At 36.1% G+C, this 24,231-nt stretch overlaps 2 protein-coding genes and 1 long non-coding RNA gene across 3 annotated transcripts; all 3 read right to left on the minus strand.

The window, feature by feature from the left end:
• Positions 1-8,999: 8,999 nt before the first annotated feature.
• Positions 9,000-9,585, minus strand: LOC113271450 (serpin-ZXB-like). Its single transcript, XM_026521315.1, has 2 exons — positions 9,527-9,585; positions 9,000-9,354 (listed from the first exon to the last, which is right to left on the minus strand). Exons 1-2 carry the CDS (start codon positions 9,583-9,585, stop codon positions 9,000-9,002), a joined length of 414 nt encoding a protein of 137 aa, XP_026377100.1.
• A 920-nt stretch (positions 9,586-10,505) lies between these two features.
• Positions 10,506-12,536, minus strand: LOC113338006. The gene is made up of 3 exons (XR_003354521.1): positions 12,161-12,536; positions 11,357-12,049; positions 10,506-10,959 (listed from the first exon to the last, which is right to left on the minus strand). It is a non-coding gene; the product is annotated as an uncharacterized LOC113338006 (long non-coding RNA).
• Positions 12,537-14,778: 2,242 nt separating this feature from the next.
• On the minus strand, positions 14,779-16,987 carry LOC113271459 (serpin-ZXA-like). Its single transcript, XM_026521325.1, has 4 exons — positions 16,943-16,987; positions 15,919-16,227; positions 15,228-15,626; positions 14,779-15,099 (listed from the first exon to the last, which is right to left on the minus strand). Exons 1-4 carry the CDS (start codon positions 16,985-16,987, stop codon positions 14,779-14,781), a joined length of 1,074 nt encoding a protein of 357 aa, XP_026377110.1.
• Positions 16,988-24,231: the final 7,244 nt, after the last annotated feature.

Genomic DNA, 24,231 nt, shown 5'->3' on the forward strand with positions numbered 1-24,231 from the left:
CTCATGACAGAAGCTAGCTCAACACGAGCATTTGCACTTATACCTCCTTAAATTTGACATGCAATCTATAATTCCTGGCTCCGCCCGTGCTCCAGTTTAACAAACTCTTCGAAAACTAATCAAACAGAAAAATGATGAAGGAAAGTATTTTCTAAGACTATCCATTCTATTGATTCAATAATTGTGAATTATATCGAGTGAATCTCTCAAAATTGAAGTACATAATCCAAGGGATGTAATATTGAGTGCATCAAAAGCTATAATGTCTACATCCAGTATCTTTTGGCGTACAAAGATGTCTGGATATGGATGAGCATCAATGGCTTATTTCTTTTCATCTAAAAGGCTGCCATTATGAATAGTGTGTTTTTGATTTTCCGTGTAGTTACGAAATGATGAAATTTGGTGGGAAATTTAGACGATTTTATTTTCAAAGAATTCAAAATCTCCTTCTCAGATTCTTTGCCATGATGAAATATTTTCCCGGTGACAGTTACCTAATCAGTGGCTTAGTTTTTCGACACATGGTGTACATGCAGGGATAAATTCACCAGCTCCATCATGATTAATCATAACTTAGTCTGCTGCACATTGTAGTACATTATGGGCATCGTTGGAAATCCATTTTTAAGTTGCGTTTATGGGTGAACTCACTTATTAATCCTGCCATTTTGTACGTAGTGTTCTGTTTTTTTTTTTGTTTAGTAGAACATTAAGAACATTGAATTTTAGGTGCATATATATGATAAAACATAAACTCGAACCAAGAACAGAACCTGTCTTGTGCTTTCTTTGTACTACTGCCCATGTCAAATTTGACACAGGATGGTGGTAATATATTAGCCATCCAAGCTTTAATAGCTTTTGTTATTGCTGACGTCCGATGAGTTCTTGTTGTCCGGTGACGTCCGAGAAGCCGATGAAATCATGTTCCATTACAATGCCCTACAAGTAACTTATAGTTTTAGTACTAAAGTCGCGAAAAAGCACAGTTTAGAGCAACCACAGTCACGACCAAATTTGGGTACTAAACCCAAATGTGGTCCTAGAGAGTGCCGCAGTGGTGAGGAGTAAACCCAAATTTGATCGCCAAATTTAGGGTTTGAGACCAAATGTGGTCGTCTGTCCAGACTAAAGAAGATATAGTGGGACGGAAGTATTAGGAGCGTATGAAACCAGGCGTAAGTTTAATCACCGTATGCAATCAGGCGAGCATATAAACACCGTATGAGTCAGGCGCATGTATAAACTCCGCCCCTTCAAACGCATCTAATACATCCGCCCAATATCAGGCGTAGTTTTATTGTGCGTCTGGATGAAACGTAACTTTAAGTTACGTATGATATGGGCGTTGATTATACGTGCGTCTGGATGAAACGCAACTTTAAGTTACGTATGAGATGGGCAGAAGAATAGTGTGCGCCTGATACCAGTTTTAATTTTCGTTGATTATATGCACCCAGTTAACTTCCTCTTTCACCATGGCTGTGGTTACTCTAAGCAGTTACGCCCCCCATCCATATCAACATCATAAACTACCCGCTTTGAGGAGGAAGCAAGAAACGAATGTGCAGTGCTCAAATCATTTACTTCTCACGGACATTTTTGATTTTTTTCTTTGGCTACCCAGACGCACCTTCTATGTCCGCCCGAGTCATACGCACTTTCTATCTCCGTATGTATCAGACGCACATAACATCTCCGTCCCAGTAGACGCACTTTCCATCGCCGTCCCATGTTAGGCGTGAACTATACCTGCGCCTCAATCAGGCGCACGTAATACCTCCGTTTCGTTCAGACGCATATTATAAAGACGCTCGGTCAAGAAACGTGAGTATAAGTTCCGTTTCGCATCAAGCGTTCGTATAAGTTACGCTTCACCAAATTTTGGTCGTCCCCCATTGCGCTTGAACACCCAGAATACCAAATTTTTTTGGTTTTTAATCTGGTTTTGGTATTTGGTCCGTCTCATGACTGTGGTTGCTCTTAGGCAACAGTTAATCAAGACGCAATTATGAGAGTTTTTGCAAGATTAATAACGTAAAAAACAAGGAAGTCCAATTCTAAATGATTTTTGGAAGAACAAAGAGTTTGGCGAAATGTGATCCGGACAAAGACACTTTACCCATTTCTGTATGTAGGTATAGGTATTCAATTCATCCATTTGTTAGATTCGGGTAAATATTGAATTCTGTGGTTAATAACGTCATTGTTAGGTGAACTTGTCTGTACAAACTTGTTAAGATGATGCAACAAAATTGTTCGGTAAAAGATTAGCTTAAGTAGGTTTAAGAGATTGACCCGAATTTATCCAAATCCGGTTAAATGGGTATCTGAGGAATGGGCTTCTGTTTCAACTTTTTAGAATAATAGGTAGGCAAAGAAATGTGGGTTTGGTCCACTGAGCTAATAAGAAGGATATTGTTTTGACTCTGCATCTTGTGATTATGATATAAGAAGAATTACTTTTTTTGATGATAGGGGAATTTGATCCGACTTATTTTCGCTATTGCGTATTGACTAAAATACACACAACTTATAGCCAAATAGTCTAGAGATTTAATCCCCACGGTCTAGAAGGATAGATTGGTTGATTGGGCGTCCAAAAAGTGTGATACTTGCCTGAAAACTTTAAATAAAATTACGAGGGTTCAATTTTTTTTTTGGAGAAGATTTTTGTGTAAAGCATAAAATTTATTAATCCACTAAAGAGCTATTATATAAGGTTATGTGATACCGGAAGATTCAGATACATTTAGATAGTATGCCAAGAAATTACAGTAACATGACAGTGAAGCAAAATGCGAGTAGCAATCTCTGGATTAAAACTGCAACGAGGATAGAAACTGGTGTCGATCCGTACGCCTCCGACGAATGCTTTCCACAAGAAAAACTGTATTTTTGATGGACATAAATGTGTACATAAGAACTTGGTTGTTCGATGCAAATGATCCGAACTACTAACCAGACCTTTGTATCCAGCTGTTGCGGAGTATTCCGATCAGATGCGAATATTAAAATCCACAATTTTAATTTGTCTGAGGATACCGTCAGGTACTCTAAGAGGGTTGAACACAATGGCTACTCCAAAGACAAACAACTAAATAAATATTTTTTTTTCTCTGCCAAAGTTAATATCATGCAAGTTTACACTTTAAATGCTATATAGGGCATTTGGATATCAGAAGCAAAAGCGCTTATACTTTTCCAAAAGCAGAAGTCAGGAGCACAAGTCAGAAGAAAGATGTTTTTGCTTTTGGTCTATTCCTCTGCACATGTTAAGTTCCTCATTTTGCCACTTTCTCCCAATATTCTTCTGATCTAAAACAAGATTAACTAATCACACATTCTCTAAACTTTTGATTTCTCAAATTTTTATAATATGGATTCACAATCTCAAAGTCAAGGCAACATAAAGGTAAAAAGGTCAAAGTTCGGGGTGTAAAATTCAACATTACTGAAGATGAATGTATTTTTCGCAATTATGTTTATTTTACCCAAGATTGTATCAATGGTGCACTATATCATGGTAACACCATGTGGGATAACATACTTTTGAGATATCAAGAGCAAACCATGAACATCAATGATCATGATGCTTCTGGGTTTTTGAAACGCTTCATTGTAATCAATAAGGAAGTCTCCTTTTATGTTGTTGCGATAATGCAAGCCAAGAGAGGCCGAGAGAGTGGTCTTGTGGAGGTTGATATTGAAAGATAGATACGTACAAAATGACAACGAAAAAATGGCAAAAATTTCTAATTAAAAAGTTGTTATCATATTGTGAAGGTGTTGAAGAATATGATATTAAAAGGTCACAAGTATAATTAAATATAATCCAGAAGTGTTAGCAGCTAATCAACAAGTACCTAAAAGGTCACTATACAATTATTTTCTCTCAACACCAAATTCTTCGCTAGATACCCCAAGAAACCCAATTGTCGATTTAGTTCTCAATAATGATGATGTTAACACAAAACTCTCAGAAAGAAGCAAAGGAAGACTTATGGAACATCAGAAGACCTCGAGAAGCAAAGGGCGGTTGACATAAAATTTCAGTACAACAAGACTAAAAAAGTCGCATGTCTCAAGAAAAATTTGTGAATGATTGTGACAAGCACAACATTCTTCAAGATGATACTTCAATTATGAACCCCTAACAAAAACATGTGTGGAAAATCGAATTTAACAGACTTAAAGCACAGATTGAACAACAATCGAGATTTAATAACAACCAAGTTGGTAGTGATGATGATGATGATGGCTTTGATGATGAGTTCGATGTTGTAGAACCTCTAGATAATTGATGCTTAATTTATGTTTTAATTTGAAATGTTGCATTTTGATTTGAATGTTGTTGTTGCATTCTACTTAATTAATATTAGTTTGAAATAAAAAGTTGATTAATTTGAAATGTTGTTGCAGTCTACCTAAATAAGTTTTACTCATTAACTTAATATTGAATAAAACAAAATGCAAACAAATTAACAATTAAATGTTTAAACTAAAATACATAACTTAATAATTACGCCCACCCACTCTTCCATACTTTTCACAAAGATTCACTCTCAGATCTACTCTCAAACTGTCATACAAATTTTGGTTATGAATGTAATTAGTTATTTTCCCATAATTTCTTGCACACAAGCTTCTTTGTGGTTGAATCTTAGGTCTCACATATTCATTTTCATAGTAAGTCCACTCCTTATCGCGACGGGTTTCCTGAATTACTTTGTTATGAAAATTATGCAATTGAGCATAGTCTTGTGCATTTCACGAGGACTTAAACCACGATATGGCGCACAAATGATAAAGAACTTCCTCTTCAAAATTCCAAAAGCGCGTTCCACATCCTTCCTCAACACCATTTGGCGTTCGTTAGAATACCGATATGAATGTCCCAATGCACCAGAAAGGGGATGACGGTAACGTTGAACCAAGGTTGACCATTTTGGATAGATACCATCCGCAAGAATTCCCATGAGTGTGCTGATGGTCGTTGATTGTAAAACGAACTTGGAGAGAAATTCCATACTTTAGATCTTCAAACAGAGGCGACTTTTGCAAAACATTAATATCATGTTATGAACCCGGACGAACAAAAAAAGCGTGCCACATCCAACAATCATAAGAAGCAGCAGTTTAAGGATAACAATTGGCGGTTTCAGATAATGACCCTTATATTGACCGACCCAATAAACAGGGCACCCCTGCCATACCCAATGCATACAATCAATACTACCTAGCATTCATAGGAATACCCTATCCTCATTCTCCCTTAAAATTTGTCTAACATATTCCTCGGTTGGTTTTCGTAAATACGTTGGATCAAAATGATTAATTATTACTCCGCAAAACAATGAAAGGCAAGTGAATGAAGTTGTTTCACCCATACGAAGTACTCATCGTTCGCATTCACCAGTTTTCTATAATCTAGAATCCTTAGAGCCGAATTAGTTTTTTGTTCAGGACTATGACCTCTAATATTTAGTGCATCAAACTGGTAATTAAATTGAGGTTCTACTCGACAAAGATCATCAATAATCTTTTTTACCATGTGCCGAGGCATACATAATCGATGTTGGAAATCTTGATCAGAGTACACACTATTGGAAGAAAATAAACGTGCATCAGGTTCTGGTGGTAAAATTACCTCCCTCGATATGTATATCTTCTTGAGAATACTTCTTGTGGCTCCAGGGAACTCTAGGTATTTGGCCCGAATGTATAAGCATCAGAGTGTCAATAAGTTGTTTATCTTAAGCTTCCTCATCATCAAGTTGTTACAACCTTTGTTGATGCATTTCTTGCTGTAATCTAAACCGATTCATAATAACACTCCTCTCTTCATTGGATCTCGCCATTGATGATTATGAAATTTAAAATTGAGAATACAGATAGAGAAATTGGTGAAATATATGTAGAAGTAGGTGTGAGTAATTTGAAGAAGTACAAGGGGGAAATAACCGTTACAAAAAAGCTGTTGATCGATATTCATAATATCATTATCGATATTATGCAAATCGCGCAATGGGATCTATGACGCCAGTGATATTCATAATATCGCCAACACTGTTCATAATAATGTCGCTGGTAACTCTATCGCTCAGTAGTTTTTCCATAGCAGCGCAACTCATTTGCCATGCCATCTAGTATGTCAAACATTGTTTTTTACCCTTGTGCATAAGAACAAGCCAAACTAAAATATACTTTACAAGCCTTACATAGGTTAATTTTTTTTGCTTTTAGAAGTCATTCTGAAATTGTTATACCCAAACTAATTCTGATTTTTTTGCTTCAAAAAGTCAAAAAGCAATTTTTGCGTGTTTATTCAAACAACCTGGTAAAGTTGTACTTTAATACATGCACCAGATCATAGATTCATACTGTTGACTAGTTGGCTTGAAAAAAATGTAGTTAAGTTATGACAACCTCTTTAATTTCTTGTTTTTCATAGCTATTTTGTAGGATTAATCTGACTAACACTTAAAATATACTTTAAAAGAAAAAGATAGGATTAGCAATTTTATTCCTTGAAGAAGGAGGAGAAAAAACGATAAATAAACAAAAAAAGCAATATATTGATCTCACCTCGGTTTTTTTCTTCAAAGCATAAAACTTGTGTTCGGCATAAATAAGTAATATTTAATTCTTTGATTACAAAAATAGTAAAGCTTTTCGCTTCAAATATCTTTAGTTTGAATCTGTTATAAATGATTTTTTTACTTTCTGACGCGCCTATAAAAATACATAAATTTTTTTAATTGACTGTCCAAATAAATTCCTCAAAAAATACCTTTGTATTAGGTTAAATTTTCATGGTGGAATCCGATGACATTTGTGTAGAAAATCAATTGTTTATAAAAATTTATTTTTATCGATGCAATTTTGTGGACATTCAAATGAACGGATGGTCAATATTGACTGAATTTTTTTAAGTCCCGGTTGGCTTTTATTGGTCATAGAGAGCAAACATGGATGTGGATACGTAGTCAGCAATTTTTGTCTTCATTTTTTAGGTTTTAACATGGATATGGAAGTGAAGGCAAAGTGGTAAACAAATGACTGTTTGAGGGTCTATCAATAGATTTGCTACACTTCTCCTGCCGGATTCGGATATCTGACTCCATACAGATTTTTGTTTTCTTTATTAGAAAGGGAACATCCACAGGACATCCAATGAAATATGGGCCTGCGCCTGACATTACATTTTGAAATTCACTGTTTGATCCGAGTTTGGTCTGTATTTTTAATTGTTTAAGCACCTGCAACGGCTAATTTTGCGAAATCAATCTTTTAATAGTACTTCTGAAACAAGCTAATCTGAAATCAAATGTACGAAATTAGATTAGTTTTGCAGGAGCCATGAAATATAATTCATTATTAGGAGAATTTATTCTTACCATTAGATCGGCATTTTTATTTTTGTTTTGGAATTGTTTGAGTGAAAGTGGTAAAAAAATGATGCAACAACACTTTTCTAGGTAAAACGAAAAAGAGTTCCATCAACTTACCCACAGGGTAAATGATCACCCTCCATTAGAGCATCTCCATCGTGTGAAATTGTTTTTTGCATTTTTAAGGCCACACAGTATTTATCACTCCAAAAATGCTGAAATATTGAGCGTAACTATTCAACTACGAGAACAAATCCATGCAGTGAAGATTTGAAAAGACAAAACCAAAGAAAAGAAGAAGTAAAGAATCGTGATTGTTGAGCTAATTGACAATACACGAAAATATTAGGTGAGACATATCAATATGCACCTTTACTATTACCCTATCTTCAAAATGGTTATCTAACACCTACAATGGAAAAAAGAAAGTAGCTGAATTATTGTTTCTTGAACTAGTACAAGGGACAAGAAATAGAGAAAGTCGTTTCATGTGGTAAGTGGACGGTTTGTTCTTTGCTGGAAAGAAGAAACACAGATCATGTCATTAATCAAGCATAAATTGATCAATGAGTAGACAATGAAAATGCAATGATGGAAGTTCTTGAACATGTAAAAACGTCTTTATTAGCAATTCAATCGCAAATTGAAAACATCATCTTTTGTAGTAATATATGAGCGTTACTGCGGTAAAATTGTTAGATGTTGATATCTGAAATCCCAGCAGACCATGCATATGGACGTAGTCTTAGACACAGTCAGTCTTCGAGGTAGTTATTTAGACATAGTCTTTGACGTAGCTTCAAACACAAGTTATTAATATCATCATCCAACGATTTTACTATTTTACTGCAATGATATTTGTGTTTTGGGATCTACCTTGATCCACTTCTCAATCTAAAACGAAGAAAAACGAAACTGATAAAGCTACTCATGTATAGATATCAATCAGGTCCCCCGCCGATGTAAGTTTAGCATGGTGTACGTAGTTTTGTTAGATTGATATAAATGATGATAACTGTCATGACAACTTCTTCACAGCCTTCCAAATTCTTATCTTATCATTTTTTTTTGTTGTTCATTTTGAATTGTAATTGATGAGTTTTCCTGATAGTACAGTTTTGGCATGTGAAGATGTTTCACCATGCTGCAGACAAAACTTGCCAGGGGATATGTCTCAACTTGCACTGCTTCCCATCGTATTCTTACTGAAGTTGGTTCATAGTAATGCAAAATAGGAATCTCAACTTGCATGTGAGTTTCATCCTTGACACTGGTAAAATTTTTTGAAAGTAATAATTATAGCCACCATGGCACCATTCACATTCACCACCACAGCTGCAGTTTTACTTGTATGATATTTGGGTCACTACTGAAATTTATCGGGGCTTATGTGTAGGGAGTGAATCTGTTATAAGCCCAATCCCTCTCAATTTATCTCGACAGAACTAAAAAAAAAATTCAAGAAAAGGTTAAGGGCCAGCATAAGAGAAGTTACTTCAAAGTTCAAACTGAAAATATGTAAAAGAAACTTCAATGGACAATCATTGATGAAAATTTTGAATAAATTAGTTGATGAATCTAAAAAGAGTGCTTCGGAGATAATTAATCCCATGTCACGCCATCATGAACTAACAAGGGATTAACGACATGCCCCATGAACAACACCGCACCACTTCCCTCCTTTCTTATAAGGAACATGAAAGGATGATCTGCCACAAAATCAACAGGAGGAGGATGACTACTGCAACCCATAGCACCCCCGCAAACAGCAATAGAAGCAGCAGCAGCTTCAGTTCCTTCTTCAACAATTTTATCATAACACTTGTGAAAAACTTCCGAATCATGAAGCTTATTACATTCACTACTACTACTGCCATCACTATTCACCAGCTCTGTCAGCTCTGCTTTGGATTTATCAAAGGCAAAACTATACCCAATTTCTTGAGTACTCCGGATGCTTCAAAATCATAAAGCATTTCAAATTTCGGAACCTTCAATTTGCCCGTCGGCACTCTACTCTGTTCAACCTGGACATAGCTATCCAAAAAACCAGCGGGATTAGAACTCACTTTTTTTTTTTTTTGATCGGTAAATAATGTTTTATAAATAGAATAGTGAGTACAAAGTACAAACCCCCAATGAAATCTTCTAATACAAGTAGTAAAAGAAGCCTAGCAGAAAAGACCATAGCCTATTGTAAGATACAAGGCCCAAGAAGTGCTATCTCACAAACATACTTGTGAGAGCCCAATAGAAAACCCGCCCAACGGAAACCTGCAGCCACTTCCGAACGATCCCCCACCTACTGAAAATCCACCACCGCAAGACTTAACTTCTACGATCAAACACTATCATCTTCCACGAAATCGTCGCCACTTTTTCCATCATGTTAAACAGGTATCTGAGTTGATGAAATCAGTGATTTCATAGGATGTTGATTGATTGAGGAAGAACATAAAACGTGGATAAGCAAATATATGAACAGAATCAGCAACCCTTCTACAAACGTGGATTAGAACTCACTTTTGTTATAAGTTCACCAAGACCATTACGTTGCTCAGGTAAAATTAACTCGGACAACAAGCATCTTCGTCTGCTTCTGAACACTGAACACTTGTATGAGAGCTTAAGTACTCTGAAGCTATCATAACAAGTTATATATTGATTCTCTTTTTGGACGACATGAACGGAACATGTACGGTTTTATCCCTACCCAGGATATAAAACTTGATTCCTTGGTTAGTGACTAGGTATCACCCCGGCCTACGGCCGGGGCTCAACCTTTTGGTGAGAGTCCGCACCATATAATCTCACTCAAACAACTTTTCAGTAGGAACCACGGTAATGGTATAATTTTACTTTTTACCACTACACATTTGATTTTCCATTTACTACCAAATTTAAACTTGAAATCTCTCTATAGAGTGTAGAGTCTGCTATGAAACTCAAGTTTGCCAACTTGAAAGCTGAAAAAATATCGATGAAAATCAACAAGTCAAGTACCAAAATCAGGAAGATTTTGCAATATATTTTTGGCTAAATGGTTGCGCTTATTTGTGCCTGTTCGGTGATACTTATGAAAGGTAATGTTATCAAAAATGTGCCCACGATATTTACACAGGCATTTACGAACCCAGGTAACAATACAACTGCAAATGTACACATACTAAGAATGACTAAAGGTCTAAAGCAACCTCCAATGTTCGACAAATTGACTGATTTCTGAAAGTGTACATGCCCAGTCCATCCTTTTACAACTTTTACAATAAAGAGATCCCAAAACCAAAGAGCTAAAGTGAACTGAAAAGAATACGACAGAGTTATGGTTCGATACCTATTCAGTGGCAACCCTATTACTTCTGCCCATGTTTTAGGAAACGGAAACATGTCACTCTTGAGCTCTTTGTAAGATACACTGTTTTTACCCATTATACCTGTGATAGAACCATGTCAAAAACCTCGCTGCCCCACCTATCGGGTCTTGCTAAGTCCCGCCCCGCGTATGATACTGCAATCTAGTGGCATTCATCATAAATTTCTTTTTGCAATGCCAAAGTTCCTACTGTCAAATTTTAAATTCGTAAGTACGCTGAAGGAAAGGTAATCATGTACATTCAAAATTAAGGATGAATGTATCCCAATAGCAAAAATGTAAAACACCTGAACATTGAAACCAGTGGTAATGTTGGGTCTGTCCTAGGAATTACCGTGATCTTTTATTTCCTCTTGAATGCTAATTATCCAGCTATTTGCCTGTGATGATCCACTCTCTCGCTACCTACTACGGCTTCTGATTCTCATATGGTACTTCTAAACATGCATATGTTATTTGAGGAAATCATCCGATATATCTAACTTGTTGTATACGAAGGGAATCACAATATACTGAGTGGATCATCACTTTTTCCACTTTACTATTGCAGACACGTATATATAAAGTGAACAATTTATATGATTACCTGAAGTTCAGTGGTAACAGGGTATTCATGTCACATCCAAGTCGTCACTAACGGGGCAAGATTCTATCTCCTATTTCCACTTAACATCAAGTTATCGCTAATGATCTTGTATGAGACTTCCTTCGGGTTTTAATTTTCTGACATCTCAACTAAGCCCATGTGCATAAACAAACTGTCGAAAACTGCTTAATACCAAACCTCAACCCTGCATTAAAAAGAAAAAACAAATCAAAACACTAATGCTAATAACAATTTTAAGAAATTAATCAAATTTTGATGAGCGCGCCTGGATGTGTTTCTGGCAAATATGTGAGGAGCATAAATCAGGAATCTTTATATTCAGAAACTTAAATATCAAAGTTCAGGTTTAAATGGGGATAGTTATCGAGCTGGACGGGTTTAGTCGGCCAGAGCCTAGAGCTGGTGTCGATTAATAATGGGCCGAGGCATGATCTCAGCCATCCATCTTAAGATTAATCTCAGCCGCCTTTTGTCCATCATACACACCACCTTTCCTTAGAACATTGATGGTTCAAATTGATCACAATCATTCCAATGTCCTTTGAAATAGAGTGCATTCGCCAATATAAACTTTGTATGTTCATTGACTGCTCCATCAGGATTAAGATCTTGTATTAATCCATTTGTTTCCTCTTGAACCCATGTGTTCACCTTGTTCCGCACCTCGTTGTTCTATTAAGATAGTTTAAAATCATTAAAAAACGGTAGGAAATTCTAGAGAAAGTAGTTCTAAACGGACCATAAAAACATACAAGCAACAACAGGAAAACATAATCGACTTACCTTATTTACGAAATCCACAGATCCGGATTCTGCTTTATATACTGCGGCGGAAACTTCTTTGAATGAAGGTATAATGGGTCAAGAATCTTCAATCCAAACACCACCAACAAAAGAAAGTGTGGGTTCAATTCGCGGTTCGCATAACGCGCCAATAAGTTTCGAACTAACAGAATTTAGATTTTCGATGCTTTCGGAGTTGAGAAAACCTAACATCTGTTTTAACGTTTCACCACTTGCTCCGGATGCAAGGAAACCTAGAGCAATTTCTATTGAGAACAGAGAGAATACGAAATTCTTGTTGTTCGACTCGTTTAACCAGACATCTTCCACTAGTTTTATACATGAATTAGCGGCTGTGCATTCCATCATAGTTTTTCTTATTGGTGGTTTATCAATCCAAATTTTTCTGGCACCATATCTAAATAAAGAACGCTCTAATCTACGCTGTAATTTCAACGTCACCATCGTAATATTGCACAAACCCTAAACTATACATCACATCTATATAGAACGTTGTTCGATTTGAAGTTCCCTAAAATTCCTAAAACTTGTTCTCCAAGTTGAAGGTTTGTTAAAAAAGTTTGCTAGAATTACTTGAGAAGAAAAGATTTTGAGATTGGGCTGTGGTGGCTGGACGCGGTTGAAGGCTTTATGTTGGTACTTAGCAAAATGAAAAGAATACAAGAGTTCATGCATTTTACGGAGTTTGGATAACGAATTGCTGGCTCCGGGCACATAACAGAAACTTCAATTGACAAATGACCAAAATCAGTAATATATAATCGAGACTTCAATTGTTTTTTTTGTTGTCAAAGAGGAGGAAATGTGGGAATGTTCTGAATTATTCACCAAATGAAACTAAAAAAGAGAGAGCTAGTGAAAAGGCAAAGAGGATTAAGAGAAAGCACATACGTTGCATCTAAAGACTTAAAGGCCTAGACAAATAAAGCTCCCACATTGAATGGTGAGGAAATCCTCATTTCGTGTTGGCCGAAATAGGTCTTTTTTGAGTTTTGTGAAACGAGCTTTTTAGTGAGGACACTTGGCAACATACGATTGGTTTATAAAGAATAGAAAAAAATAAAAAAAAAGGAAACCAAATTCAATTTTGAATTCATGACCTGACAATATTTAGGTGAGGACACTTGGCAATGTATGACAATATTTACCGTGTTTGGAATTTCAAGTACCTACCATATTAGGCTAACCCCTATGGGCTAGATTGAGCTGCTAGATTGGCCAAAAAGTGTTGCAAATCAAGAAAAAGGTGTGGGGAAAAAAATTAGCACTCTATCTGACTACTTCTCTCTCCTAACAACTGCTCGCAGTTCAACTATAAGCGAAATTGAAATGCTGAACCGTTCAGCACACAGAAAATATTGTAAACGCCAAACAATTCAACGTTTTGCGAATATTCCATGGAATGAAAGATAACCGTTCAGCGTTCATATGGAATGAATTTGATTGAAGTCAAAGATATGGAATTTGAAGAATGGGAACAATATCTGAATATCTATGTACAGGTGGCGCACATGAACAATCTCTGATATGGAATTTAACGTCGTACCATTCAGCGCCCAACGCTGCACTCATCAGCGTTTCGCTGCTAGATTCGTCATCCCATAGGATTTACGAGGTTGTCCAAGCTGACGTGGATGGCCAATCTAGCAGCTAGATATCTAGCCCATAGGACTAAGCCTAAGGTCTCTTTTTTCGGAAAAATCCACGTATTTCACACATATTTTCTGCGAAAATAAAAGGAGAAAATAAATAAAATATGTACATATTCTCCACCTTTTCAATGTTGGTTTAAAAAGAATAAAAAATAAAATAAAATAAAGGAAACCAAATTCAATTTGGAATTCGTGACGTGACATATTTAGGTGAGGACACTTGACAATGTATGATTGGTTCAAAAATTAGATATTTAGGTGAGGAAACCTAACTTAACGTGTTTGGAATTTCAAGTGTACCTACCATATTATGACTCCTTTTTCGGGAAAAAATCCACATATTTTCTACGAAAATAAAAGGAGAAAATAAATAAAATATTCTCCACCTATTTAATGTATTTTGTCCCGCCACACCAAATCAAAAATACATCCCTACGGGGCGGGGCGAAGCCCCGCGCTTACCAAACGAAATATGCATCTCCACGGGGCGGGGCGAAGCTCCGGGCACACCAAATCATCGCCATGGAACGGGGCAAGCCCCGCGCATACCAAATCAAAAATACATCACCACGGGGAGGTGCGAAACCCCGCGCTCACCAAATTAAAAGAAAAAGATACCCGATGCGTAGCACGTGCACAAATTTAGTATTGCTAATGCATGTTCGAGCACAAGTACAAGTATTTGGGATAACAAATTGCTGGCTATGGAACCATGAATCGATGATAGTCAATATAAAGTATAAACGAAACATAGTTATCGGTAATTAAACATAATAAAAATTACTGCAAACTAAATAAAAAGAAACTTCAATTGACTAAAAATCATTAACAAAAAATTTGAGGCTAAAAAAGTTTAAAGTAACCTGAAAGTTGGGTGTTCTAAATATTTTATGAATCTTAAAGAGAGAGCTAGGAAGATAATCGATCCTATGTCACACATCATCACTAATTTAACAAGGGATTAAGGACATGCCCCATGAACAACACCACACCACTTTGCTCCTCTCGTATGATGAACATGAAAGGATGATCTTCCACAAAATCAACCCGAGGAGGAGGAGTAGGAGGTGAATGACCACAGCCGTACATCCCCAAAACAGCAGTAGCAGCAGCAGCTTCAGTTCCCTTTTCATCAACTTTAACAAAACACTTATGAAAAACATTCGAAACAAAAAGATGCTCATTATATTTATTTGTATCATCAATATCCATCATCTCCGTCAGCTCTGCTTTGTGTTCATCAAATGGAAGATCTACACCCAATTTCTGGAGTACTCTTGATGCTTCAAAAGCAAAAAGGATTTGAACTTCGGAACTTTGAATTCTCCTGTTAGAACTTTACTATGATTGTTCGGGATATATTTATGCAGAAAATCAGCTGGATCAGAACTCACCTTTGCTATAAGTTCACCAAGCCCATCTCTTTGCACAGGTAAAATTATGTACATAGAAAAACGTGGACCTAGACCACGGAGATTTTTGTGCGTTAATCCTGAACATTGGTATGGGAGTTTAAGTACTCTAAAGCTGTCATAACACTTGATATATTGTTTTTCTTCGGACGATATGAAGGGAACTTGTACTGTTGTTTCCCCATCCAGGAGATGGAACTTCGATTTCTTGGTTAGAGACGGTTTAAATTGATTTTGTTCCCAACATCCTTTAAAATAGATAGCATTCGCCAATATGAAATGCGTATACTGATTCACTGCTCCGTCAGGAATAAGATTCTTAATGAGTCCATTAGTTTCTTTTTCAGCCCATGCGTTCACCTTGTTTTGCACCTCTTTACTCTAAAAAATCATCAAAACAATAATGAAATTTACTGCAGAATGTGTAGATTTAGACAAACCGTAATTAAAACATCACAATAACACTATTATGCTAATACCTAAACCGAAAGGAATAACCCCATGGAAGCTGAATATGTCATAGCTAATAGCTTAGACGTGATCTAAGGACATTTTTCAACAAAAACTATCATGGTTTTGGCCGTCTTTTGTAGTCGGTGATACTTCGCTAAAAAAAAAAATTACGGAGAAGAAAAATATACAAGGAATAACAGCGGATTAAGAATGCTCTTACCTCATTTTTGAAATCCACAGCTTCGGATTTTGCATTATATACTGCAGTGGCAACTTGTTCGAATGAAGGTTTAATAGGACAGGTCTTTTCAATCCACACACCACCAGCAAAAGAAAGTTTTGGTTCAGTTCGCTGTTCGCGTAACGATTCAATGAGTTTAAAATTAACAGAATTAAGATGGCTGAGGCTTTTGGAGTTGGGGAAGCCTAATATCTGTTTTAAGGTTTCACCTCTTGCTCCAGAAGCAAGTAAACCAAGAGTACAGTCTATTGAGAAAGGAGAGAATGCAAAGTTCTTGTTCTGCGACTCCTTTAACCAGACATGTTTAACGAGTTTCATACATGAATTGGCTGTGCTTTTGGTGATCGACGTATCTAAAAATAAATGGCTTAAAACCTTCGTATGTGGGGAGATTTTCTTTTAATTTGTTTTCCGTTGCTATCAGTCGAGAAGGTTTCACAAACCCTAAACCATGCTTGTAGATATGGATAATAGAGAACCTGTTCAACTTAAAGTTCCCAAAATTCTAAAAATCTTGTTCTCCAAGTTGTTAAAAGTTAGGGTTTGCAATAAAAAAAAGTTCGCTAAGCTCCACGCCTGTTGCTAAGCAGGGTCACTTCGGAAATTGATCTGGGCTTATGTGTAAGGAATTAATTCTCAGTTATAAGCCCGATACCTATTTTTTTTTTCTTTCTTTTTTAAAGCAGCAATCCCTCAAATCTCAAGGGTAGGTGTAAATGAATGTTGTTATGTTGGTTTTAGTTGTTCAATTTTAAATGATTTCTGCCAAAAGTATTGTAGAAGGCAAAACGTACGTGAATATTAAGTCCCTCAAATCTTAACGGTAGTATATTCCCTTTCTTTTAGTAGAATTGAGTATCTCGACAGAACTCATAATGCAATAGCAGACACTGCTGCCAAAAGTATTGTAGAAGGAAAAAAGTACGTGGAGAATGGATGGACAACGTCTTATTCTTTTAAAAACTTAAGTCATATGGCTCCCACGTCGCACGGTGAGTCTCACCCTCTCCTTCCCAAATTGCATAGAAATTTTCTCTTTTTGCGCCATGTCATTCCGAATTTTTCTCATTTCTTTTTGATAAGAAGATTGAATATATTAATTAAGCAAGATAATATAAAAGTTCTACAATTTCATTTTTTTTCGAAAACATTAGAAAGGATACTTTCTTTGTGGATTTGTTGTTTCATCTGCTGCAGCATTGTAATCTCTGTTTATAAATTTTATCCTGGGTTGTGGAAGAGTGTCCAGAATGGAAATAATGTCTTCTATGGTATTCTCCGCCGTCCAGGCAACTGCTGCATCTTTTTTGTTAATGCAATCAGACAAAACTTTACAATCTGTAGCAATAAAGACACTGGAGAGAATATTATCTTCTAGCCAATTTAAAGCCTTCAAAACTGATTTTGCTTCTGCGTGTAAAGCCGAGGAAGCCCAATCTGAACCTGCAGAAATATGCATAAAAGCTTCTTGTTCAACCGAGTAAAGAATGAAAGCATAACCCATTGTCAAATTCTCCTTGTTAAAGGAGGCATCTGTAAAAATTATCTAATCAGAGTTGAAATTGTTCCACTTATTTGTATTTGTCTTCTTTTTTTGAGCACTTGTTTGCAACTTCTCTTTATTAGGCGGTTGAGTTTGTAAAAAATTCCTAATCTGTTGGATCAACGCATATGGATCTGGGTTAGTTTTCCTAAAAATTACTTCACATCTATACTTCCACAGAAACCAAGTGACCGTTGCGATGTGTTCACAATTTTTTGGGTTGTAAAAAACCAGTTCTCAACCCACTTAACAATCGGATCTGTGTTGATTTGCGAGTTGAATGTGTTCAAGTCGCATCCAAACCAGATTGCTCTAGCGAAAGGACATTTTTTGAAAAGGTGATCTTCTGTTTCCGCCTCTTGGTTTTTACATAGAGGACATTCTGATGAGATTTCTGGGTTGTGGGATGCTAATCTGCTATTTGTCGGGAGTGCCTTTTGGATCATTTTCCAAATAAATAGTCGGATCTGAGGTATTATCTTCAAATTCCAAATATTTTTCCACGGGAATATAATATCTTCCTCATCATTATTATGTTGATTGATAAGGTAGTTGTAAATATTTTTTGCCGAAAAAGCTCCCAAAATATGGTGTTCCCATCTGATTCTGTCTCCGTTTTCTTTATTCGGGGAAATTGCTAGAATTTTTCCTTTAATTTCTGGGAAAAAAATATTCATCTAATTTTTCAATATCCCAGTCACCATCAGAATTTAGTAGCTCATGGGCCTTTTGAGGTATCTGGTCCGGCTTATCACTTGGTTGGGTTATTGTGCCAGGTATCCATTTGTCTTCCCAGATCCTTGTGTTTTTTCCGTCTTTCACTTGCCAGATGAAGTTTCCTTTATAATATTGAGACCCTTCTGAATACTTTTCCACATCCACGAGAGTTCATAATTTCTTGTCGGTTGAAAAGGGTTTGATCCATGAAAATATTTCGCTTCTAGTAATTTTACCCATAGTTGGTCCTTTTCTGTCATCACTCTACTTGCTAACTTCGTTAGAAGGACTATATTGAAGTTATGGGGATTTAATTCCTAGACCTCCTTGGGACTTTGGTTTGCATATGCCTTTCCACACTTTTATTTATCCACCTTTTGTTTTTGCCTTATCCTTATTCCACCAAAAATCTCTGAATTTTGTCAAGTTTATCAAGAGTATCATTTGGAAGGGCAAGCATCTGCATCTGATATGTTGGATACGACTGGAGAATTGATTGAATTAAAACTGTCATACCCGCTTGCGAAAGTAACTTTGATTTCCACCCTTTTAGCGTATTATATTACCGTTGCAAAAGGGGTTCAAAGTTTTCTTTTCTATTTTTGTCGAAGAAAAGAGGTGTACCGAGATAAGTGTCATGTTTTGTCAGGAACGAGACTTTTAGGATTTTTGCTATTATCTTTGCATGTTTCGGGTGAATTTTTGGGCTGAAGTAAATCCCTGATTTCTATAAATTTACCATTTGACCCGTAATTTCCCCAAATTTGGATAATATATCCAAAAGGTTTTTTGCTTCTCCTAAATCTGCCCTTGCGAATAGAAAACATTCGTCTGCGAAAAAAAGATGGGATATAGTAGGTGCATGTTTGTTTATTTTAATTCCTGAGATTCTTTTTGTAATGTGGATTTCTCCAGGAGTCTTGAAAGGACTTCCATGTAAATTAGAAACAAATAAAGAGATAGGGGATCTCCTTGTCTAAGTCCTCTAGAGGTGGAGAACGTTGGGCCTGGGGAACCGTTTAGCAGGATAAAATATGAGGTTGTGGAAATACATTGGGTGATAAGGTTGACCCATCCATCACTAAATCCAAAAGATGATAAGGCTTTTTGAATAAAGGACCACTCCACTCTGTCAAAAGATTTTGAAAGATCAATCTTGAGAGCTAGAAATCCTTTTTTCTTTTTAGACGTTTTCATCGAGTGTATCAGCTCATGGGTTATGATGATGTTGTCCGTTATTTGTCTTCCTGGGAGAAAGGCTGATTGATTTGGAGATATTAACCTATTCAGGATGGGTTTTAATCAGTTTGTTAGAATTTTTGAAATGAGTTTATATAATGTATTGTTGAGGCTAATTGGGCGGAAATCCGCCGGGGTTTGAGGAGTGGAGATTTTGGGAATGAGTGTTTTGAAAGAGTGATTCATTTCTTTTTCCAAAAACCCTGTCCGAAAAAAATCTTGCGTATAGTAAATTATGTCCGGGCCCAGAATTCCCCAGTTTGCTTTGAGAAAACTCGGTTGGAAACCATCTGGACCTGAAGCACCCCAAAGGTTCATGTTTGCAAGAGTTGACCAGATTTCTTCTTTGGTGGGGATTTTGATTATGAGTGAAATTTCTGAATCAGAAACGCAAGGCTGTATAATTCCTTCTAGATCTACATTGGAGTTATTATTTTGGGAGGCGCTAATTTGGGAAAAGTGATTTATTATGAGCGAATTGATTTGATCTCGGTCTGAAATCCAGAGCTCTTATGGTTCTCTGAGAGAATGAATTGAGTTAATTTTTTTCCTATTTGAAGCGGAAGCATGGAAATATTCGGTATCTTGATCGTATTCCTTGAAGAATTTACCCCTAGATAGTTGGTGGTGATAATCATTTTTTATTTTATACCACTTTCCTAATTCAGCTTGGAGGTTTTTGAGGATGTCGATCTTGGAGCTATGTTTCCGGAATTATGAATATTGTTTATTTTCCTATTAAAGTTTTTTATATTTTTATGGATATTACCGAAAACATCAGAATTGCACTAGGCTAGATCTGAGGAGAGATTTCAAGGTTGAGATGAAATTTTTCGGACAAGAGTTGGAAGAGTGATTACTCGAGGATGCTTCGACCACCGATTTAAGAGTCGGGTGAGATAGCCAAGATCTAATGCATCTAAAAGGTTTATGTAATATTTTTGATTTCGGGTTGGTATCTAAAAGGATAGGAGCATGGTATGATCCCACTATGGTTAGGTGACTTACCTTTGTATTTGGGAAAAATTGAATCCATTTATAGGATGTTAGAGCTCTATCTATTCTTTCGCAAATATTTGCATCTCCACTCCTGTTGTTTGACTATGTGAAAGGAGCGCCTTCGTAACCCGCATCTTGGAGCCTAGAGAATCTATAATTTGTCTAACGATTGCTTTGATGCTTGAGCTTGTGTTATTACCTCCATTTTTTTCTACTGGGTCCAAGATGATGTTCAAATCGCCAATTAAAGCCCATTATTTTGGACTTGATTTGCTAAATTCTGAATGTGAGACCATTGAATTATTTTTTCTTCAGCTGCGACTGCACCATATATACAGGTTAATTCGAAAACTTTATCATCATATGACCTTCAAAATGACAAACATTAAACTGCGCCGATACTAATTTTAATTCTACATTGTTATTCCAGGCGATCGCTAGCCTCTTAGCTATTCCCACGGATGGAATAATAAACCAACCAAAAAATTTCGATTTTTTCAAAATAAGATCCATTTTTTCAAAAGGAGCTTTTGTTTCGGAGAGAAAAACTATATCTGGCTTGAAATCATTGTACAAATTATTTAGATGATCTCTAGTTATAGGGGTACCAATACCCTGAACATTCCATGAGAGAATCCTCGTGGCAGTTAAAATCAGAAAAAAAGGGAAAAGTTGAGAAGACATAGACCAAAAAAGGAGAAAGGATAAAAATTGAGTAACAAGAGAAAACTATGAAACTGTTGAAGGAACCAAACAAGGGAAGAAACTACAAATGATAACAATACTAAAGGGGCTAACAGTACAAAAATAAATAAATAAATGAAAGGACCTAAACAGATTAAAAAGCAAACAAGGGATCAATACAGGGTAAAACAACTAAAGCCAAATCACAAAAAAAAAAACTCAAAAAAAGAGCTCACAGGCTCTGATGGAAGTCTTCACAAAGTATCTCATTTGTTACTATCACAGATGATTCTGGTTCTTAAGCATCTGCAATACTATTACCCATTGAGGATGAGCCTTCTCCATTAAACTATTGGTGATGGCAGTGCATATCGGCAATGACGGCATTAGCTTGTTGTTGTTGTTGTATCTCCACTTTTTAAGCAATGATGAATTATAAGCAGTTCTGCAACTTAATCCCAATGAGGTCACAATATCCACTCCGAGTCTTCGCCTCTCTTAGAATCTGATATTTGCACTCACAGAGATGGAATAACTTCCATTTGTTTTCAATACAGGACATGAAAAGAAAAGATACTACCCAAGTAGGCAAAAAACCTCCTTATAATATCACTATTGACTTGATCAGGGTTTAGATTATAACTCTTCAACTGGACTCCAATAAGCAAGATTTTTAGTCTTTTCCCCTTTCCTAAAGCAAACTAGATCACCCTATACTTTCCTATTTACAACCTTTAAAACTCTGTGCAATTTAAACTCTCTTTCAAATCAGATTAATAACACCCAGACCCTTACAATTTACAGGCAGAAAGACCCCCTTGAATCTCCCAATTGAAATAGCAAAGGCAATTCTGACGCCTTAGCTATTTCCATCTCCTTGTTCAACAAAACTACTTAACAAACAGCTAGTCCAGAGCTTTTCATGATTTTGAAAACAGGCAGGAAGAGACTACAAAGGACTAAAACTGTCTACCATTACTTCAGATTCAGGGAATTTTGGATTTGAAATATCAAAATAGAAACATCACCATGACAAAATCAAACATGACAAAATCAAACATGGTGATACAAAAGACTCACACGGGAAGAGAAAAACTTAAAATTGAAAGGATGGGTATTTTCTCACAAAAGATTAATAACAAGAAAATTAAGCACAACTGGGATAACAAAAACTTCATTTTTCAAAGTATATGTAGGAGAAATTAGGGTTTTTATTAAGAGATTCGAAATATAAATTCCACAGGGAGAATTGAAAAAAAACAGGAAATTTATCTGGAGGCTGATGAAGATCCAATACAAACTCTATGAAATTCAATCGAGGGATAAGAAAACCGGAAGAAATTCCAATAAAAGGCAAATTCAACATGGAAAAGATGATTGGAACAATGAAATTGATTTCTGCATGAAGGTTATCCAATAGAACTTTAAGTCAATAGAACAATAAAATTCGTTACCTGACAAAGGTAGAGTATTCAAACGAAATCGATATGGAAGCTTTAAAATAGGAATAATAAACCCCAAATAGCCCATTTTCTGCTAATCATTATTCAAAATCAGACGAAATTGCAATAGAGATCTCTAAAGATGTTAAATAATCCCCCTTGTCTCTAAAAAATTCATCTCCTGATAAAAGATTTTCGATTTCTTCAACCCAGTTTCATAAATCCGAAATTGATGCATAGATCTGTACAAGATGCAGGAAGAAACCTCGATGCCCTCACCAATTTCATCTTCAGACTCAACTTATCTCTACCAAAAATCAAACCAGACTCACCTATAGCAAACATACTATGGATACTTGTATATTGTGACCATCAGAGCCCATGAACGGCCGATTAACCGCTCATGGGAGAGACGAAAACCATGAACAGAAGAGAAAACTCGAATAAAAACCCTAATTTTTCTCATTAAATCCGGGAAAGTAAATAAGAAATTATAAAAAGTTCCGTGAGGAAAAAAACAAAAAACAAAACAAAAAACAAACCCCAACTTCTTTTTCTTCCCTCTTTTCTTCCACCGGCCGCCTTTCTCCAACTCCCATCTCTTCTCAATTCTCTTTATTTTTTCTGTTTTACTATTGATTTATCAATTGCAATTCAACCTACAAAGCCTAACTCATTTTCTGTTTTTCTTTGCAGATTTTCTGTATCTCACCGCGTTTTGATTTTTCTTTCCGTTTTGATTTTGTTTGCGAGGGTTAAGTCTCCGTAAAGCAAATAGCAGGCACAGTCTGTTCTCAACTCTTTTCTGTTTTAAATAATGTTTTTGCTTCTTTTTTCATACTTTCTCCTGCATTTTTTTCCTTCTCATTTCTTAATCCGTGTGGGTTTGAAGATACAAAACCCTAATCTTCTTTTTCACAGCTCTATGGTAAACTTTACGTCTTTTCCCATTTTTTTTCAATCTCTTCAGCTTCTTTAATCATATCTTCTGATTTTTTAGGTCTTTAATTTATGATCAGAATCGTAGTTCCAGGTGAGAAATGCTTTGAGAGATTTGGAGGTATTTAATTCATCTGTGGTGCAAACCAGATTTAGGCGGATGTACCGCTCAGATATAAGCATAGCACCACTAACCGGAGGTATAATTTCATGCCCACATACTTTTTTCGCTTCTGGATCATAATATAAAACAACTTCGACTTTTAAAACTTGAAAAGAAATATAAATTATAAGCTACTCCCCCAATGAAGAACCACTTTTTTTATTGCTGCGAGGGCTTGCAGCACCATGCCTAAGTTTTGCATCAACGTATTTGTGTATTTTTCGTTTAACATAATCTAATTAAGTACTTCATAAGTTGTCGTAGATGTTGTTCTGCAAACATTACATTAAGTGGTACAACTGATGCCAAACATCAATTTTTAAGTGGTACTTCATAAGCAACTCTATTTAACAAATCAAATATTAGGTACTTCATAAGAAGGGCTTAGTTTAAACGTGTCACTTATTAAAACGTAGTACTGGCATTTTCATTGTTATGCCAAATAATAGAAAAAATGCCCGTCTCTTTCACTATCTATTAATGGTGTCTAAAATAATTGCATGTTTGGGTAGTGAAACGGGTCATAGAACCACTTAAGGACCATTGGTTATGCAGTGAATAGTCTT

Source organism: Papaver somniferum, chromosome 1 (assembly GCF_003573695.1).
Source record: "Papaver somniferum cultivar HN1 chromosome 1, ASM357369v1, whole genome shotgun sequence".
In the NCBI taxonomy this organism is placed as follows: Eukaryota; Viridiplantae; Streptophyta; class Magnoliopsida; order Ranunculales; family Papaveraceae; genus Papaver; species Papaver somniferum.